Source organism: Poecile atricapillus, chromosome 2 (genome assembly GCF_030490865.1).
Source record: "Poecile atricapillus isolate bPoeAtr1 chromosome 2, bPoeAtr1.hap1, whole genome shotgun sequence".
In the NCBI taxonomy this organism is placed as follows: Eukaryota; Metazoa; Chordata; class Aves; order Passeriformes; family Paridae; genus Poecile; species Poecile atricapillus.
Genome location: NC_081250.1, coordinates 104,764,455 through 104,785,887, shown reverse-complemented (window position 1 = coordinate 104,785,887; position 21,433 = coordinate 104,764,455). Strand labels below are relative to the sequence as shown.

The following is a 21,433-nucleotide window of genomic DNA, read 5'->3' as shown; positions in this document are numbered from 1 at the left end:
GCTGCTGAAATCATGCCAGCCTTGCCCTGCACCTGAGTTCACTCTTAGGACACCAGACCTGAGCCCCTGTCTGGGGCAGACCTGTCAGGCAGCCCAAGCTGCTGGCAAAGGGCAGACTTGCCTTGCAGCAGTGAGCAGGAGAGACTGTTTGCCATAAGCCACTGCTTCTTGGATTGTGGCAAAATCACTGAGGTTTCACGCTTGTTTATGGGCTCAGAAAAATGTTAATTCTCAGCTAATGAGACTTGAGGCATGCAGCGCTCAGTCAGCAGAACAACTTCTAAATTACTGTTTTGCTTGTAATGACTTCCTGTGCATTTGTTATGGTACACCAGATGGAATTTTTTCTCAGCTAGGTGCTGGACATTAAGGTGCTGTAATACACAGGCATAGCTGCAGGCTCCATCAGGGCACTTCCACAGGAGCATGCACACCAGCAGGAGTGGGGTACACAATCATGGGATCAGGACTCTGTCACTGCATTGGCACACTGAGAGGTCTCCATGAAACTGGGGTCCTGAACATCTCTACAAAAATCTCCAGTAGTGGTGCATTTGATAACACACCTACCTAATCTGAAACTAAAGCAGAGTTCAAATCCAAACATGCTCTGTACACCTTTGGGGAGAACTGTGAAAATCTGAACATCTGAAATGATTATCATTTTTTGTATGTGCAATATAATAAAAACAAATGAATTAAAGGAAAAATGAATTTAAGCACATTCCATACAAATATGTGCAAAGGGCTTCTGTAAGTTTTTTTTTTATATCTGTAAAGAAATTAATGCAAGATTAAAAAATAATGAAACATTACATTTTAAGTAACTAATCCCTGCATCCTCTTTGTGCTCCGCTTGATAAGAAATGCACTTAATAGTTCTTTGCACAGAACAATAGGGATTTCTCTTCTCTTTCTCCTCTAAAATAATGCTTTTTCCCCATTTCATTTGAGATTATCAGTTCACAGGTCTGATGGCCATCTTACTCCCAGCATCTCAAAAGGCCAACAGGGTCTTACAGAGCAGCAAGCTGAGCAGCACACAGCAGTGTATCCTTGCACTGAGGACTGCTGACCGCATGCCAGTCTTTGCCAAAGCAGAGCTAGAGGTTTGAGGGAGGCGTAGTCCTGGTGAGGCTACATCCCAGATGTGTGCCCAGTGTGGCACTCCCCAGCATGAGAGACATATGGGCATTGGCAGAGTTGGTGGGTCAGGAGTATGATTTACCCATTTTCAACCTTGGAGTTGTTTGGACAACTGGAGAAGTCAACAAAACAAGTGCTGTCTTAACAAATTAGCAGAGTTGTTCCGTGTTTCCAAAAGTGCTTACAAACACAACATATTCCTTCAAGACATTTTAAGCTCATGGTTTTGAATAATTAAGATCTTTCTCACATTCTTACCTCACTATGAGCCTTAGCCCAAATGTTCATAAGTGTATCAAGCAAATAAAGAAAAAGAATAGTAAGCAAAGATGGAATACCAAAGGGTAATACTGGTTCTTCTTTCCCTGTGTTTGAAACACATTTATAACTTTGGATACTGCTGTAAACTCCTGCAAATGATGTTTTCAGATGTGGAAAAAGATAATTAGGCCATGCCCTACAAAACAAAATCCTTTTCCCACCCTTTCTGAATTTCTCATTAAAAATCTTCACTGGCCTCATAAAAATGGTGGTTTTTTTGGTGTGATGTGGAGCTTAACATTCATCAAGCTGACTACTGGGACAGACCAGATGAAACTCATAGTAGCTACAGTCAGACACCTCTGAAACTGGAAACAATGTTCTCTTCCAAGGTCAGATCCTCATTAGTAAAGGAAAACATTTTTAAGTGCTGATTTTAGCAATTTGATAGCAGATCCAAAAGGCAGAACACATTTTAGGATTACTCAAGGAAAGAGAGGAAATGAACCATATAAATCCTTTTTCAAACAGTTTTCTACAATCTTCAGATTTATTTTAAGTTTCAACATCTGCATGAAGGTCTTAACATAGTTATATTTCTTCAGACCTTCTGTGGAAATATCCTAATTTTGGTACAGATCCAGAAACCAACCTTAGCTTCAACTGGAAATAATGTGAAATCCTAATTTCTTGTTTCCTTTGGAACAGAGCAGTCTCTGAAGGGACAACTCTGAGGAATCCAAACAACTTGCATCTGGCATACACTCAGTTAGAACTTCCTTATCCACAGGATTTGATTTTATTTTTGAATTCTGCCTGGCACAAGTCAGTTTTTAGACTTTTGCATTTTATATGTTTATTTATTTATTTATTTATTTATTTATTTTTAATTGGCTAGGCAGCCCCTTAGAGATTTTCCACAAAATACCTGACTTTTCTTGACCAGATGTTCCAATGAATGGAAGGAAAATGATCTGCTCAGCTGAAAGACTGTAATTAACATACACTTTGGTAACTCTCTGTCCTTCCCTATCCTGCTGGCTACATAGCACGATTTCCTTGGGATTTTTATTCATTTTGCTTTTAAGCAGAAGTGTAATATTACTGAGAATCACCAGATGGCATTGCTGTAGATAACTCTGATACTTCCCTTCACCAAACTGTACAGTGGATAGATGCAGAATTGCAATCTAGAGCAGAGTTTTTCCTGACGTTACTACTTGTTAGAGATGTCATTACATATTTGTATATTATACTATATTATGTATTTCTATGCAGGTGTGCTCATGCCTGAGCCCTCACAATGTCATAAGGTTTGTTTACAGCAAAGGACTGTGCACGGCTACATAGGGAAAGCTTAGAAACATAGACACAAAAAATGTGGGAGAAAGATGTTCATTGTTTCTTAATAACTGCATTTTTCAAGCTCGTTGAAATGATTCACAGACTTAAAATTGTTAAAAGGCTACTTATTTAGTGACTGGATTTGTTGTCTGAAGCACTTCAGCTACAATATCTGCATCTGGAAATAATCTGGGATCAAATTATGTAATAACTCACAGCTCATTACACTCCTCTGAAAAGATCAAATGACCTGGGTGTTAATTTTTAGTGCAGCCTATGGTGTATAACATATGTCAGCACTTCAGAGCTGCTCTGCCTCCCAGCCTGCACGGCTCTGCTCGCAGGGATGGCCACAGTCAGGATTCCTCCATGGGTAGGCATCTCACCAGTACTGAGAGAGCAAATATGAGGGTAAATGGAGCTAGCTTTCAAGGCATGATGTAGTTGTGACACAGAACTTATTTATAACTCCATATAAAGTATCAAAATTGCATTTTCTTTTCCTCATTCCAAACCCCTTAATTTAAGAACAAGGATAAAGGGAGTTTATAGCCAGGTGGGGTGTTGGGAGGAAAGGGTAAAAATCAGAAGATTTGGCAAGGAGGGAATAGTTTTTGCTCAAAGTGACCTTGCAGCTGAGAATGCTAAGAATGTCATAGTGGGAAGGAGTGTCCATTTATTATGCTTAGTGTTGTTCATCCTCTGCTGGTTTTGAGAAGTAGAATTCCAGTGTAGAGACAACACATAGACATGCTTGAGCCTTCTGGAAGTGAGATACAAAAGTACAGCCTTGTGATGAATTGCATGTGTGCAAAGCCCTTTGATATCTGGGGCAGGCAGTGGGTCCCCTCATCACTGTGTGCCAGGACGAACTGAGCCTAGTGGAGCCTGTGCCTCTGTGTGTCTCTTTTCACTAGAATGAACTAAGCCAAACAGAGCCAAATGTGGGCTCAATGAGGGCACAATGTCCCAGCGTGTCCCTGCTGTCCAGCAGTGTTGGTGAGATAATGAAACAACTCTACTCTTTGCATTTCAGCTGTGGTTTGGTGGTTACCTGTACGTGTTGACTCACACATGGGGATTGACCTCTTCTCTCAGGTAAACAGTGACAGGATGAGAGGTCCTAATTAGTCCTAAGCTGTGCCAGGGAAGGTTTAGGTTGGATATTAGGAGGAAATTTGGTGGTAGACTTTGATGAGGTTAGGATTTGCCTCCTCACTCATAGTGTAGCATTTCACCCCTTTGGTGATATCAGGTTTGTGCCTCCACCTCCATTTTTACACTTGGGCTCAGTTTCATCCAGCTGCAGCCATGCCTCCGTGTTCCACAGCAGTGCTAGGGTCAGTGAGCTGCAGAGGACATCAGGCGGGCAGCCACCCTTAGCTGAGCTCTGTGCCATAGCCAGTGCATAGGTTTGTAGTTACACCGGGCACATCCTTGGGAACTGAGCTAGAGGTGCAATTCCTGATTGAGGAACTAAACCGCCACCGCTCTGTGGCAAAAGGAAATGAAAACCTGAGGCTGCCACCACAACAAAGGCTAACAGGCAAAGTGTGATTTTTGTTCATAGTTCTTGCTTTATCCAGATGCCCTGGAAAGCTGTGGATCATTGCTCTAGAGGAACAATTTTGAATCCAGTAAACTGACAGTTCTCCTGTCTTTTCCACCATCAAGCTGGAATTTTCTTGGACTTTCAGCTGTCAAAGAGATTTTCAAAATCAGTGTATGATCACAGCTTTGGTATTAGTAAATTAAAAGCCATGCTCTTGAGGGAATTTCTGATGATGATGAAAGGAATCTTTCTTGGTTGAATAGGCAGAGATGCTTTAGGGGCAGGAGGACTGCTCTCTCATTTGGGGACATTAAAACCATTTTTAGAACATAACTGCTCCCATGTCTCCCACAAAAACGTTTGCAACCTCAGTGGAGATAAACCTGAAATACTGTTCTCCTTTCTTCATGTCTGCCTAGTTGTTGTGCCATTTCCCATTTTATTGGAGCAGATATTAATAGAAACCATCAACATTGCCTTTCATATTTCTCTGCTGTGAGCTAGGCACAGGCAACACCAAGGCAGTCAATAAACAGATAGTGGTATCTAAGTCAGGTACTAAGAGAGAAAAGTTGTCTGAAATGATACCAGTGGAAGGGATGGGCCCTTGGAGCCCAAGAATTAGAGAATGAAAAAGATAACTCAGTAAAATTCCCACTTCATAAAATAGGCATCTACAGCAATCTTTAAATGCTTCTATGTACGTCCAAAGAGAGCACTGCAAATCATTCCTTTCTGTTTTTAATGGCCTGACTACAGAAGCAATAACCCAAAACATGCTCACTGGATTATGTTTTTCAATATCCCAGTTTTGTTCATATGATTTTTAAAATAAAGCCAGCTACCCAGAGAAGAGATCAGGCCTCTATGGTTGCATTACAAAAAAGGGACAATAAACAAGAGATAGTTTACAGTACAGATTTTCCTCTTTCATGTTTTCCACTGTTTTTGGCTGGCACACATAGCCAACCTTCTCCATTTATACACCATCATCCCCAGACACAGGCATCATTTTCCTAAGTGACAAGAACAACCTCTTACATACGGATAATGAAAAAATAGTTATTCTCTTCTGTATTAATGATCACAGTTATTTTTATAAAGGAAAAATGTTATCAAAGCCATTCTCACAGAACAGAAAACCCTCTCTGGGATCAACCCAAGCTGATCTAACAAAGATCAGAGAGTGCACACTGAAAGACCCCTGAAAACTCCCATCCTCCAGTTTTTGCCTCACAATGTGTTTGACACAAACTAATAATACCACACAATGAAGTAGCACACACCTTATGCAAATCCTGTCTTTGTGGTTTGGTGCAAACCTTGTGGGCTCACAAGGGCTATTTCTATAGCAGAAATGCTGTCATGTGAATACTGTTTCTTTAGTGATTTAGATGAGAACTGCTCTGCAGCATTTGTTAAAAATGCTTTGATGTTTGTGATGTGTTGCCAATATATTTCCAACAGTACTTAAACTTGCTGCTTTTAGAAAAATCTTTAATTTAGCTGAACATTTTTGGTAAAAGGATTTAAAGTGTTCTTTGATGACATAAAACAATTGACAAGCGGCTTTAAAAAAGACTTACAAGGAATAAACAACTGCACCTGTGAGATAACACACAAAAGGACAGAAGTTTACAGAAAACAAATGAAAAATACAGCAAAAGAGGTAGTAGGTACAGTGAAATACATATAATAGTCAGTATTAGTCAAGAATATGATTAGTATATGAACAGTATACGAATAGTAAATGAAGCTTGTGTAAAACAGTGGAATGGTTGCACAGAAGTCAAAAGAAAGAGGCTCTCTCATCCTGCCACAGGGAAGAGCACACACATGTAATGGCTCCTGCCTCTTGCTTTCCTGAATGAGAGAGGCAGATTTGGAATTTGGTTTTACTTCCCCTTAAGCATTATTTTGGTGACAAAATCTGAAATTCATCATGGTTATTTCCAAAAGAAAAGCAACCTTAAACATTAAAAGGAAGGTTTGAAGTCTCATGTTTACACTGAAACCTCTCCCTCTAGCAAGTCTTGAATAGTTTGAACTGCAGAAAGAATGTAACAGCAAAATGTGAACATGCATGTTTTGACCTGCAGACTGCTTCTTCCGTTCTTCATTCTCTCATCTTCCATGGGACCTAGAGAGCTGGAGCAGTCTCTTCGAGCCAGTAAAAACCACATCCAGTAACTTACACAATCACTTCAACTTGGTAGAAGACCCCATCAGAGGGATCCTCCTCCGCTGGTCACAGCCAGCAAAACTGCTAACCTCAGAGCCTTCTTGCTCAGCCTTGCCAAATTGTGATTGCTCTTTTGGGGAAGATAGCAAGAGAAGACATGACCTTGGACTTCCCTTCTGTGTGCTTTCAGCTCAGAATAAATTAGCTTGGACACAGAAGGAACCACAACTGCATCAATCTTCCTCTGTGTGTGGTTTGAGGCTGATAAGTCTGTCCAGCTCCCTGGTGAAACACAGACTCTCTTAAGGGCTTGGCATCTGGCAGAGAAAAGCTTGGTCTGATGGAAATGCACTCCAAGTACTTTCTCTTTCTGTCCCCCCCTCTGGATTTCTGTTTGTGTTACTCACCAGTACTGCTCTGGATGGTCCTCACCGTGGTGGTTGTACGCGGGGGAGATGAGGACCGCAGCGATATGCACTCATCATCCTGGGAACAGCCCTTCTCGATGGCTCTGACGTAGCTGTGGCTCCTCATGCGGAAGCAGCCCGGCATAGGCAGATCCAGCGCTTCCACCGCCTGAGATTCCAGTTCGCTGAACACGGACTCGCAGACGGATTCGAACTGACCGTTCACCTCCATCTCACTCACCTGCAGACAGACACCAGGCAGGTCAGCGCATCCCAGACAGATATTCCACTCTGCCTGACACAAACACTCTTGAGCTACAGTGGCACAATGGCCAACACCTGTTAGAGGATCCCTTTGCACATGATGAAAGGTAAATGGGACATCCCATAGCAGCAATTGTGAGGGGAAGAAAACAATGTACAAAAAGGGGAGACAGAGGTGCTGGGCAAAGATTCAGCACAGTTTGAGCTCTTGGCTCTTCAGAAACTGGTGGGAAACCTGGAGCCTTTGTAGCAGCTTCTGTTTTATGTCATCCAAGGTCCACGGCAGAGATTGAATGTTTGGTCATTGTGATCACTACATGTAAAATAAAAATCACTCTTTCATTGTGGGGTGAGGAAAAAACCAAAAAGGGTCAGCTTAACTCCAGTATGTTATCAATGCAACCCACAGGCAATCACAGTGATAAAAACCTGAGTGGCTGGGAAGGTGAAGGGAAACAAACGCAGGAAGGGGAGGTTTGTAAGGGAACCAGGTTTGCTGCTAGGGAAAAATGTTTGTGGAACTAAATTTCTGGCTGAGAGCAGATGCAAAGGAATCTTTAGACCCTTTGTGCAGCAGACACTAGGTGGTGACAAAGACTTGTGCTCACGGTGGTCAAAAAACATTCAAAAACTTCCTGCAGGTCTTAAGAATCTGGAAACCATTTACCTTGGCTTAATTAGAAATGGATGCTCATGTTTCTAAACTGAGAATTGAGCCATGAGCTTGGCATTAAAGCACAATAATTATCATGGTAGGAAACACGCAGATGGAAACCATCACTTGAGGATTTTGTTAGTTTTCAAACATGTGTAAGGCCAAGTTAACAGGAGAAGATAAGAGTATATTAGGATGATAGAAAAAAAAATATTTGAAATTCTCTTCCAGGATTAATGTTACCAAGAAAAATGTTTGTGGAGTATTTGTACACGAATGTAAAAAATCTCAGAGAGTAAACCACATATTTTTTCAAAAGAAAACTATTTTAAAAAGCTTGGAAGAGTAGTAGGTAGTACAACAGAAAGAATAATATTACTATGGCAGAGAATATCCAATCCTCAAGTAAAATATCTCTGAATTTATGCATTTTTAAAACAAAACAAAATTGTCCACCTTGGCAAAGAACTCCTTGGCTGATAGCTTTGTGTGTTAGGTGTGCAGCTAAACAAGTAACCTGACCTAATGTTCATGTAGTTGAGACCTGAATTTCTGTGCTGTTTTTCTCCTGGAGACATCCTGACCCTCCTTTCAGAGCATCAGCCCATGCCCTATGCAAAGTGCCTCACTACAAAATACACAGGTGAATACTCTGAAGTGTCTAAATATAGTGTACTGCAGAAAAGCAAACTACAGCTCCACATTGAATGGCACATGTATTCGTTATGGCCACAGCTGGTCCTGGTGTCACTGATGTCACACAATTTTTTTGACATTGCAATGATTTGATATGCCAGTCATAAGGGATCAATATCTGGCACCACAAATCCTGCCTGCTCCACTTCTGGACTAGTGTAAGGAAGTTCTTTCATCCAAGTGATTTACCCAAATAGTCCACTTAAGCTAATAAGCCAAAAATCACTCCAAGGAGCTAGAGGATGTAGCAGATGAACTACTGGCCCTCTGCCCTGTGGTGTACTGGCACTTTGGCACTTCTTTCAGATCTGTTCCCTATGAACTCAACTGTACAAGCATGCCGAGTGGAAGGACAGGCTATTTGATACTATTGAAACACATAAACTGAATCTGTCACAGTGAACTTAATTTTTCTTCTTGTTTAGGAGCATGAAGATCTCTTACAGGATTTCAGGGCAAAAATACAGACAGATTTTTGCACTTAATACATATACTGTAGTATTTCTACTATTTAGGTGAAAAGTTTGGAGGTACACAAGGCAAAGAATGCATAAAATAGCAAAAAGAAACTAAAATCTCTAATAAAATTATGGAATACAAACTATTAACAGCCTAATTTTACTTTAGCAACTCAGCATATAAACTTTTTTTTGAGGCATTCGAAATTTTTTGATCAGAGGTTCTAAGCCCAAGATCCTTAAGAACCCTGTTTAATGACAGTGCTATGACACCACTTAAAGCAAAATCCAGTTTCTCCTATTGCAATCAATGTCCAGCGTGACACCTGCTCTCCAGCCTGCCCCAGGTGCACATCACCCACCTGGCTGATGGTGCTCATGGCTCTCATGTAGCTTTCGTTGCGGGAGCGGAACTTGGGGGACGTCAGCAGCCCTGCAGGGTCCAGGCTGTCCAGGCTCCTGTTGATGGAGACTTCGCTCACTGCCCTCAGGTAACTGTGGCTCCGGATCTGAAGCTTTGGCGAGTGTTCACTGGATATCCTGGGAGTTTCGGGTGGGGAAAAAAGAAAAGGAAAGAAAAAACATATTTCATCAAATCCATGAGAATAACCAGATGTTTTTCATTGGAACAGGATGACTTGTTCAAGTCATGACACAGTCCTTGTATATTTATATAATAAAGGCAATGTCAGTACTTTTATTTGGATTACCCCACCCTTTTATTTGGTGGAAGGAAGAGAAAAGGATAAAAGGATGGAAAAGATTTTCTTTTCAGTTTTTGTAAAACCATGTCTAAGCATAACAAAATCACTTTAATTTTCTTTACTGACAGCAGAATGGAAAGATTTTACACTGTACTGAAAATGACAGCATCCAGCTCCAGCAACCCCCCCCCCCCCCCCCCACTATGTGGGACTTTTGAAGTGACAACACTGAAACGACCTCATGAGTTGATTTTAAAAGAGCAAGAGGAGCCATTGATATGAGCAGCAGAACTGCTCTGTGCCCTGTGGCCTTACAGAGATGAATGCAGCAACCATCAAAACCAGCTGGGGAGGCAGGTAAAGAAAAAAGAGGTCTGATAGTTCGATCAGCTGGATGATCCTAAATTTATCAACTGAACATCCACATCTCAAAATGCTGCTAGTGATGAGACTCTGACATGTTCTTGTGTATGTACTCATGAAATGGGACAGTTTCTCATGGGGCTTTCCATATCCTTTCATTTGGGTGTACAGGCCAATAGGGCAGGCAGATCATACAAAGTGCACTCACAGTATGCCTTAACCTGAGAAATCATCCCAACAGCATAGGCTACCTGACAAGGTTTGATATGCTTTAAATTTTATTTTAGACCTGGCTTAAGCCACGACTTAACAAAATGTATGCTAGTGAAGTAGCTTTAATCAATGATGTCAGATTAGAAGTTTAAAAGTCAGAGTTGTGACTTTTAAAGTCACAGTTGTACTTCTGAAGCAATGACTTTGCCTAGTTTTTCAATACAAGTGACAGGTGAGACATACAAGTAATCAAAACCAAACAACAACCCCCATCCCCCAGCAATTTCCCAGGGAATTTGTACTTCTGCTGTATTCCTGCCATATGTGCTAAGAGTCAGCTAGAAACAATCCTCCACCTGTGAGATGTTTTATCCTCTGAATGTGCTGGCTAAATGCTGTCTTCACAATCTGAGGCATCCTATAAAGATGTGAGTCACAAAAAGCATGTGAAATACACTTGTATGAAATAAAATTAATTTGGGGGATATGTCTTTTGAAAGAACTCATCAATGAATAAAGTATCAAAAGGGTGTGTCTTTGATATATTTTTGGATATTTAAATATTCTTCATGCATCACAAAGCACACTAATTAAAATATTAACTATATTTTCCATTTAAAAATGTAAATCTCACAGAGATGTTTACAGGTATACAAAAGAAAAATCTGTAACCTAATTAACCAAGCTTAATCTTTGTCTCCTAGTCTTTAGAAATACATGCACAGCTGACCTGAAAGAAGAGAATCCATTTTATATCTAATTCCTGAAGCATTTGCAGATATTTTGTATTCAAGTATCTAATGACAGTAATTAGCATCAGCAATTTCCCAGTGGCATGCACAGTTCTGGTAATTGTCAATGCATTTTGGAAGGATGATTCCATTACACAATGGATCGCTCACCTAAGTAGTTCAGAAACTGTGTCTGTTTCTGAATGGTCCAATACTGTAATAAAATCTTGGCCGTCTCTACAATACCATATTCTCTGACTACTAATTATCTGCCTAATAAAAACACATAAACTTATGTTAATTACTTGACACTCCTGTCACAAGATGAAGAAAAAGCCTTTGCTTGCCATTTTCACTGTGTGTACAGTGCGATACAGCAGCCATTTCCATACTCTTTGACTCCTTGCACCACTTGATTCCACATGACAAAATCTGAAGGTTTTTAGACATCAGAATTAGTGGTGCTCCAAACAACTAAAAAAAAGTCAGTAAAAGTGGTGAAAAGTCAACTGTTCATAATGGCTATATTTGTTTACAGCATTTTGGTAACTAACAGTAACCATGTAACTCTTGGAAAAAATGCATTGCCTACTACTAGATTAAAAAAAAATAGAATGAATAATTCAACAAACATAATTTTTCTGACGCATGTGAGCTACTTCACCACACTGCAGATCTGCAAACTGATCAGCATCACCTGAAATGCATTTCCTAGATTGGTTCAAAATGTATTTTATGATTATGATGTGAACAGTTTGCTGCCAGTATGTGACATGCAAAATTCAAAAAAGCTTGATTAGCTGCCAGTTAATCAAATACGTGACCTGTGGCTTGTTGCTGCCCACTGATTAGCTGAGCTTGCAAGAAGACTGCAGCACATCACAAGATTCAATGCACAGATACTGACAGACAGAAATCTCCAAGTGCTGAGGCATGTGCCCTTTAAAGAGTGGAACCAATATAACTAGATGCAAGTATCCACAGCACAAGGATTTTGCTGTGGCAGCCAGAGCAAAGAGCATGTAAGATACTCATGGACGTGTCATGGAAAACCACCACAAAGAGTATAAAAATTAATTTTCTGTATGCATTAGTGTTGCATATTATTTTCCCAACTCTGCTTGAAACTCTGCTTTTTTCCTCATAAAAGTAGATGTTCCCCTATTTTTTTCAGATGTGGGTTCTCAGCACAGCTGCCTTTTTTTTTTTTTTTTTGTTTTGGTTTTTTTTTTGTTCCTCACTAGGCAGTTTTACTGACCAGTTTGACACAAATCCAGAATCGTATTTTACAGGGGGCTTCCTATCTTAATCTGCGCTCACCTCCCATCTCCTGTATAAACCAGAGGAGGTGATTGGCTGCTGTTGAAGGAGGTGGCTCCTTGCTTATTGATTGCTACAATCTCTGTTTCACTAGATGTAATGGTGGGGGAAGAAAGGAAAATAAAAAGGATTTAAACATATAGAAAGAAACATTGAAGGTTTGCATTTATGATGATTACTGCTGCTTTTATAGCTGTGTAATAAACTGTCACTATGTCCTACAGTAAAGTTTAATGAACAGCAGAAATGCCACTGGAAATTTTGATAATATGCCACTTAGGAATAAATCTGACTATGTATGATATGCAAGATCTGAAAGTATAGTTAATTTTCTTGGGGTTACTATTACTAGTAATGTGTAAATGAAATGACCTTTTTCTTCCTTAAGGGTTCAAGTCCATCTTTTATCCTGCATTACCTAAATTTCTATTTGTACCATTGCAATTTCCACAATAAGTGCAACATGCCAGGGACTGAGACTTTGGGACAGCTCTTTGGCCAATCCAAAATGGTCTTTTGGCTCCACTCACTGCATTGGATGTATTAATTGGCAGAAGTGAGATGTGAATTATTTAGGTTCTTAAAGAAGCTCCTCAAGCATGCTTCATCATTTCTGTGCTGCATTCACAAGTGCCAGGTCCTCATGCTGGCTGCATCACACTTTTCCCCCACACTTCTGCCCTTGTCCCAGGCCTCACCCCAGAGGATGGGAGCACAGCCACAGCAGCACCACACATACCACTCAAGGTGGGAGGTGCAGCACTATTGGATGTGCCTCCTAAGAACCACAGCGAGAGACACCAGGAGGAGATGAGGGCTCTGTGTTTCTGCTGCTCTGCTGATTGCCATTGTGGGTTCCCCAAGGGGACTGACAAGAGAAGGAGCCAGCCCTGAGCTGAGGTGAGTGCAAATGGAGTCTGCTGAGTCCAAGCAGGTAAATAAATACTCCCCTGGCTAGAGGAAGGCAAGTGCCTCTGACCCATACTGTGCCTCAGAGAAGATCAAGGTACCCCACCAAAGAGGCCAAAATGCTACAGAAATTCCATAAGAAGCTCTGAGAGGGAGGAGAATGTTCATTTAACTAGAAAACATATTCTACTGAAGCATCTGAACCAGAAGATCAGATAGGTGTATAAAGGAAATCTTTGCATACTGCAGTGATATTTCCGCTCTGTATATTTCAAACACACTGAAGCCTATTCTCCTGTTTTTATCCAAATAGAGAGATCAAAATATTTAAAATGTGCACTTCTAATAACCCTACCACTGTTGCAACATGCATGTCGAGAAATACTTTTAACTTGCTGTTAGAGATGTGTTTGTATTTACAGAATATTAACATTATTTACATGGTTTAATTCAGATGAAAACACATTCTGGTCCCTCATTTGTTTGGTTATTATAGAGTAAGGAGTTGGTTGGTGTAGGCATTTGTGAGAGGAGCTCAATTGATTTGCTCTGGAGGCTATAGGGAAGCCAGAGAGGGACCCTTCATCAGGAACTGTAGTGAAAGGACAAGGAGTAAAAGCTACTGAAAAAAAAGAAAAATTAGGTTAGGTATTAGGAAGAAATTCTTCACTTTAAGGGTGGTTAGACACTGCAACAGGTTGCCCAGGGAGGTTATGGGTACCCCAACCCTGGCAGTGTTCAAAACCTATTTGGATAAGGCCCTGAACAACCTAGTCTAGTGGGAGGTGTCCCTGCCCATGGCAGTGGCAGAGGGGGATAGATGATCTTTGAGGTCCAATCCAAGCCCTTAACACTCTATGATTCTGTGATTCTCTACCAAAGGGTGGAAAATGCAGTGTTAGCAATTAACTGTGAAATACCTTTGAATATATTCTTGGAAGAGTTCCTGTGCCTTGAAAATGTCTTTCAAATGACAAAGAGAAGATAGACAACTGGGATTTACATGAGCAGGCAATTTTAGTTTCAAATATTTCCTTTCAATTTAGGAGTGCACAATGCTCTCTGTCATATAGGTGCTCTTTATAAAAAGCACTTTATTACATTTCATTTCTGAATGAAGAAAGGGAAAACCAAGCCTTATGATGGCTGATTTTTTTTTCCCTTTAGGCCAGACACAATATAAAAAAACTAGTCCTGAGACTGTACTGTTTTCTGCAACTTCAGCAGTCAGAATCATAGCACAAAGTACAGTGTTGTGCCAGATGGGTGCTGTGCTCTGCCAACAGAAAATGACAAAGCAGAGTAAAGTGAAAGTCCAGAAACATGTCCTGAATGCTTCTGTAAGCCAGCAGAGGCATGTGCTAAAATCTGCCTTCAAACAAAGAAGACCTCAAAAATAAACCACATGCAACATGAAACCAAGAAAAAATAAACCTCAAAATAAACCTCAACTTACTACTGTTAAGTATCTCAGTTCTCAGTTTTGTTGACTACAATTGACAGCTTGGTTCCACGGGGATAAATTATCCTCTGCTGAATGTCCCATCTCTGGTGTGGCTGGTGGCCACATCCAACATACATTTCTCTGCTTAACTTTATTTGCATTTTAGTGTTGCTAGAAGGTAGAATAATCCAGTGTAGTGAACAGGGTGAACACTGAAGGACACCAGAGAGGAATATGTAGAGAACAATTTACTGATGTGCATCTGTCTGATGCTGGTCATGACATGGGTCAACCAGGCTGGGGTAATTTTTCTATGTTGGCACCTATGTTCTGCTGCTGCTTTTTTGGTGCAGTGAACAGGGAGCTGTCATGTCACTGATGAAGACAAGGGCAGCCCATAAACAGCTTTTAGCATTTGCCCTCCGCACCCCAGATTTTTCTGGGTTTGAAGATCTCCTTTTGTGCTCTTGTTTATACACAAATGAACCTCCGCATGGGGACTTCCTGCCTTGAAGCTAAAAAAAAAAAAAATCCCAATAAAACCTCTCTTTGAGTCCAGACCCTGCTAAAGGGCCAAGTGTGACGAAAAAATTTCTAAAACTTGGAGATATCCAGAAAAAGCTTATCTGCTGAAGAGCAAGACAATGTCATCAACAGAAAAATGGCATTTCTTCCTTTTGCTTCTACTACCAGATCAAAAATTGTTCTTGCTACATCGACCAGCCAACACATACCACAAAACTGCATGGACATGCCTGTGACACAGAGTTTTTCCCATGCTGAGAAGAGGTGGAAATTGCAGTATGGTGTTTTTGTCTCTGTCTGATTTTTCAGATTCTCCTGGGAAATAGAAGAAAGAACTTAAAAAGGAAAAAAACCCAACAATCTAAAAGTCCCCACAATTTGGTGTTATGCATCTTTATCTCCAGCTGTTGTGCAGTTTTTGAGTGAGCACAGGATGTCCTGCCAGAGAGCTTCTGTTTGTTTGAGGGCAGCAGGAATTGAATCAATGTTTTATGGTAGAAAATGTTTCTAAAAAGCCCAGTCCCTTTTAAAACCCTCCACATCTGACTACTGCCAGCTTCAGAATCAACCATAGAACCACTTTATGATTTTGTTACAATCCTGCTTTCCTCTCAAAGGACACAGAAGCTGTGGTGACTTTTTTGTCTTTTTGGGATGTCGAGGTATTGAGATTGTATGAATTTATTTCGTGATCAATATTTAATTATTAAACTATTTGCAAACGAAGGTGACTACTGAATAAAAATTCATATATACATTAAAAAAAATCTTCCCTTTTATCTCAAAGGTCCTCTCAGGTGCTTTGTACAACCAAAAAATACCACAGGCTAATGTTTTTAAGGAACATTTCCCTTGTCTTTGACATACTGTATTTTCTTCTTGCTTTCTAGACATGGTGAAAGAATAGAACACAGCACGAAAGTGGCACATATGCAATCAAGTTGGCAAGAAAAGCAGATGGAAGATGATGCAGACAGATATTATACAATTCTCTTTAATCAGAAATCTGGTCTCCATGCTGATTCTGATTGCCATGTGTGTGTGTGTGTGCGTGGGAATAGTTGTGAGCACTCTTCCACCCAGGAGAGTGAAAAGAGATTCTGAAAGGTAGAAACAGTTCCACCCAGATGAACCAGCTCAACCCAGTGATGCCAGGGTAAGCTGCTTCTGTGTAAAACCAGTTTTTATTTACACTAGAAGACAAATCCACCCTATCTTGTCACAAGAAGCAGGGTAAGATGTAACATTGTGAGAGTAGCCAACTTGAGAAGAATGGTTCTCCTCTCAGAAGACCCTCTGAGGAAAGCTGTAAGCTTTAATGTCCCCCTACTGCCAATCTTACTAGATACATGTTCAAAGGGGTTTTTGGAGGTCCTTGCTGGAGGCAATTTGTCTGAGCCTAGACAAAATAAATGCATGAAAAAGGCTCTTGCCTTTTTCAGCACAACTGTCTTTTGTGTTGGCACTAATGATCCCAGGAACTAGCAGCTGCTCAGGACAGAGAAATATATTTACCCAAGTTGGAAAAGATCTTGCATCAGAATAACGGGTGGAGAATGCAGATTGTCTGAGGGCCTGAGCAGGTCAGCCATACTCACACCCTTGCCTGGAGCCCTTTGTACCTTGCTGGGGTGAGAATGAAGACCTCCACCATTGCTTTGATGAACTCTGCCACCTCAAAAGTTATACCCTCCTTCCTGCAGAAGCCACTCCTTCAGCTCTCCTCATCAAGGCCAGGCTTATCCACTTGATTCCACATCACTTGCCATTCTTGCTTATTTCAGCACACCTCTCCTCACTAGTAAGACCCAAAAGTCATCTGCAGTCTGCTCAGATGAAATTCTTATTTTTGGAATTCAAGCATTCCCCCTTGTCCTATCACAACATGCCCTGGTAAAAAGTGCCTCTCCAGCTCTCTTGTAGATTCCCTTTAGGTACTGGATGGCCTAAAGAATATAAAGAAGATATTCCCTGTTGCAGTTCTTGTAAAATCATAGCCTCCACCAGCTCGGAACTCATCTGCTTAGCTAAATTTTCAGGTCTCCCCCATTCATATGTTAAAAGTTTGATTAATTCTGCCAGTGGGAACACCAAAGGGTTACAGCTCTCTGCCAAACCACAAGAGGAAAGCAGTTACTTTTCAGGAACATCACCTGGCTGTGTGCTGAGCTGGCAGCACAACCAGCTCTGCCTGCTTAGCACCACGATTTATGCAGGAGCTCTGGCTTGCTCCTGGGAGTGGGAGGATGGATCTCCAGCGCACTAAAAGGCATCTTTTGGGCAGACTTCCCGTAACTGGAAGGCCCTCCCATGCTACTCCGAGTTACAATATTGGGCAGGATTTATCTACAAATAATGTTTTCTAGGTAAATACTAAGAAAGTATTTGCTCTGGTGAATGTCACTGCAATATTTATTTAAAGAGCAAATTTTTTTTTCCGAAAATCTGCAATCCATTTTAAGCTTTCAGTGTCGTCAATTCCTCAGGTCCTCCTGGACTATGTAACCAGGCAATGATCACCCACACACGGCACGGCCATGTGCCTGAAAGCCCTGTCACATATTTGCATTTGAGTCACCTCCTTCAGAAAGACATTGCCAAACATCCAGATTAGATCTGCATAAACAGCTCCCAGTGAGATTAGGGAAATATCTTAATTTTGCAAGTCAACAACATTACTCCAAAACCTTCACATACATAAAGAGCCACCTGCATTTTCCAAAAAATGTGTTTTACATATGCAGCAATTTTTCACTTCCTATTCAGTATTCTGCCATTTCAAAACTTTTGGTTACCTAGTAAAGGGGAAAAGAAAAAACCCAAAAAGCAAAAGCAGCAGATTCAACACCATCTGTACAGATGTTCAACACAAGACAAATGACTGGAGAAACTGAAAAGCAAGCACATTTTACAGCAGTGAGGAGGGTAGGCTAGTAACTCTGCCAGAAGGAAGAAGGCAAAAACTCCAAATCCAACTAAGCTAAGGGCCTGAGCTCACCTTCTTACTTCTCTGAGTAACAGTCCTATGTCCAAATGAAAATTTGAGGCTGTAAGATTCAACGCAAGGCAAAGCATACTACCTAGCAAATTCTGTATCTCACCCATTGTGGACACACATTATTTCTTGATAACACTTGCAAATTATTGACCTGGAGTTTAATATGTGCTGGTGATGACCATGGATTTTCTTTCCTCTCGTGTCTTGATGGGGTCATTTTGAAAGATCATGTATACCCTCTTACTAAGTGGCTACTTCAGTATTCTCTATTTTAGCAAGTAATTCTCACTCAATACATTTTCTTTCTCTGCAGACACCTGGAAGATGGTGACTTGAAATACAGTCCAGCTGCTCCTGAGGCACAGGGGTTGGGGTTGGGGTGTGATAAGACAGAGCAATGAGCTCCTGGATAACTCTACAGCCATTTTTTTCGAGATGTGTCTGGTAAGTACAGATTGGAGCTCAGATATGAGTTGCAGCTGTCTCCACCTGATAAAAAAAGCAGAGTTTTGGGGAAACTGACTAAGATAAAACCCTGCAATTTTCCCCTGTCATACCAAAGAAGTTAGAAATAGTAACTTTTAATCTATGTTTTTATTTAAAGTAATGTCCGGATTGCAAGTAATATAAAACATGATGGTATGCAGTAGGGTTTCTGGAAAATTCTTTACTGATCATCTGGGCAGCAGTCTGCTGCTCCGGGGGATTTTCTCTTTTCTTACTGATCTCATAAAGTAAAAGCAATACCCCAGGAGCAGGGAGAATTTCTCTCCATGTAACTTTACCACAGCTATTCCTCAGAGAAAAAGGAGAAGCTATCGCTTTCCCTTCAGATGCTTTTACATCAAAAGAAATTCCTCAAAACAAACCCAGCTAATTCCAAACCCCTAGCTATATTTTAATATTCCCTTTCTCTATTACAAAGTATTTCCAGTTTTGTTCTTCAGTAATTACAAAAGGACCTGTTTGCTGCAATGAGATACAATGAAAGGTGATAACCTGTTATTTCAGGTATATATAGTGCTCTGGGCAAGTTGTGTTGCCAATGCTCATATAAGGAGGGCCAAAGCACAAAATATCTCAAGGTGGACGTCTGAAGTCGATATCCATTTTGAAAATCTTCTGATAAACAGAAGTTTGTTGAAAAGATGTGAAATTATGCTTAACACATGTTTTTAGATTTTTTTTGCTTCCTTATAAAAATACCCAAACATACGCTTCCTGTGTTATAGGCTGTTGTTGGGCCAAACTTGTACAGAATAAATCCTGATGAAGTAGACCAAATTTTATTTTTGAGCATGAGATAAACTAAGAAATAAATATCTTAACAGATCTGCATAATAATGCAAAATCCTGCCTGGGACTGAAAGTTTGTTTTTGTTTTTTTTTTGCTTTTTTTTTTTTGCAAATCTTTAAAATAGGTGTTTTTTAATCCCCTGAACCAGAAATATCCTGAAACGTTTATTTGGGTCTGTTGTTAAAGGAATGGACAACCAGTTGTAATGCCATTCACCACACTGTCATTGTCAAGTAGATGGAGGCAATGAGAATGTAAAAAATACTTCCAGAGAGTGGATGCCCTTCACAGTTGTGGAACTTCAAAAGGGTTGTGCAGCTCATTTTAAAGGAAGAAAGCCTTAACTCCTGAGGAAGTCGTGTGGCTTCTTGACCTGTAACAGTAGGCATTCTTATGTATTTCCAAATATTTGTTTGAATTTAATTTCTATACTTGGAATTAAAATATATGGTTTACTGAATTAGTACACCTCTCTTTTCCAATGAAAAAATAAAACAAACAAAAAAAAAGATTAAAAAAGTACAGATGTCTGTGTTTGTATTGAAAGGGATAAAGCTAGTTCCTTACTGATTTATAGTATGCTCTCTATCCCATCTAAACTACAAAACAAACACTTGGTGAATGAGTTAAGAAAACAATCCCTTTTCTTCTCAGAACATAATACACATGGTGTATTATGATGAAGGATACATGGTGAAGCTGAAGATGGCCTTTGGTCCTGCTCAGAAGATTAAAATACTTGGATATCTAAGCTTTTGATTAAAACACTGTAACAGAAAAAAAACCTCAACACAACAAAAAACCAGCCCCCCAAACCCCCTCTAGATTCTTCTGGATAAATATAATCTACTGACATTTAAAAGAACATTACAGGAAATTGATGGTGGTTCATGGGTTCAGATTTCAGTGTGAACTGAAATTTGGTGTGTGACCTGGAGGAGAAGTCATATAAACCCTCAGTCTCAGAAGACAGGTGTGTTAAGACTTCCCTACAGCATCTCTGTAGCTGTAGGTGGCTTTGTGATGCTGAACTAAAGTCAGCAAACATAACTGAGCTTCTTTGATGGAAATTAATAGCAGCACCAAATTTTTATTGTATTATGGGAAGCTAAGGTCACAGAACAACTGAAATAGTGATCTTCAGCCCCAGAGGCTGATACTGTATATAAAGCAGAATACCTGGTTAATCAAGACTCAAGGATGTTTGGAGTGGTGTGGTGGTTTCACATTGGTTGACATTTGGCAAAAAGTTAAGAAACTACCCACTTTAGTGATTTCTTTGAGAGAAGCAGCTGTGAGCTTCCTCTGTGCCTGAGACAGGCCAATAGCTGGCCAGTTCTGAGAACTGACAACATTTTGCACCATTGAGAAATTAGATCCACCTCTGTGAATTCCACATTTTAAAAACCACAAGCCCGGGAGCTCTTTCTCTTTGCTTCTGGCCTCGAAAGGTAGCAGAGCTCTGATGAGGCCGGCCCTGTTTCCTCATGGCCTGTGCGGCCTGGGGGAGGCTGGGCCGAACCCCAGCGGCTCCTGGGCAGGGGATGGAGGCTGTGGGACCCCAGTCCCAGGCTGGGCCGGGCCATGGCTGCTGACACCTCACCGACACTAAACCAGCCCTGCCCCGGCCTGCACACACAGCTCCAGGCCGAGGCAGCACTGCCCACCCCTCCCAGCGGCTGCCGGCAGAGGGAGGGGCCCAGCGCGGCCTGAAATCCAACACTGGGACTGCCGTGGCACTGGGTGAGATATTGACCCTCTCACTACACAGCTGAGACCTGCAGACCTTGTTCCTCTGCCCAGGGAGAGAAAAGGACACAGTGACGACACGCAGAAAGACACATGAAAACGCCAAGGTCAGTAAAGAAAAGAGTCAAGCCCCAGATAGAAGGAGGATGAGGAGATGCAGAATGGGCTGAAATATTCTTTTGGTAGGGCCATGGAGATGGACAGTGATATACTGA

At 40.9% G+C, this 21,433-nt stretch overlaps 1 protein-coding gene across 2 annotated transcripts in view; it reads right to left on the bottom strand.

Moving 5' to 3' along the window:
* Positions 1-21,433, bottom strand: part of DLGAP1 (DLG associated protein 1) — a 139,372-nt gene that overhangs the window by 84,840 nt on the left and 33,099 nt on the right. For both annotated transcript variants that reach the window (XM_058830822.1, XM_058830823.1), the window contains exons 3-4: positions 9,328-9,505; positions 6,893-7,133 (exon numbers count right to left, since the gene is read on the bottom strand). In XM_058830822.1, coding sequence (XP_058686805.1) covers positions 6,893-7,133; positions 9,328-9,505 — 419 coding nt within the window. The remainder of the gene's footprint in view (positions 1-6,892; positions 7,134-9,327; positions 9,506-21,433) is intronic.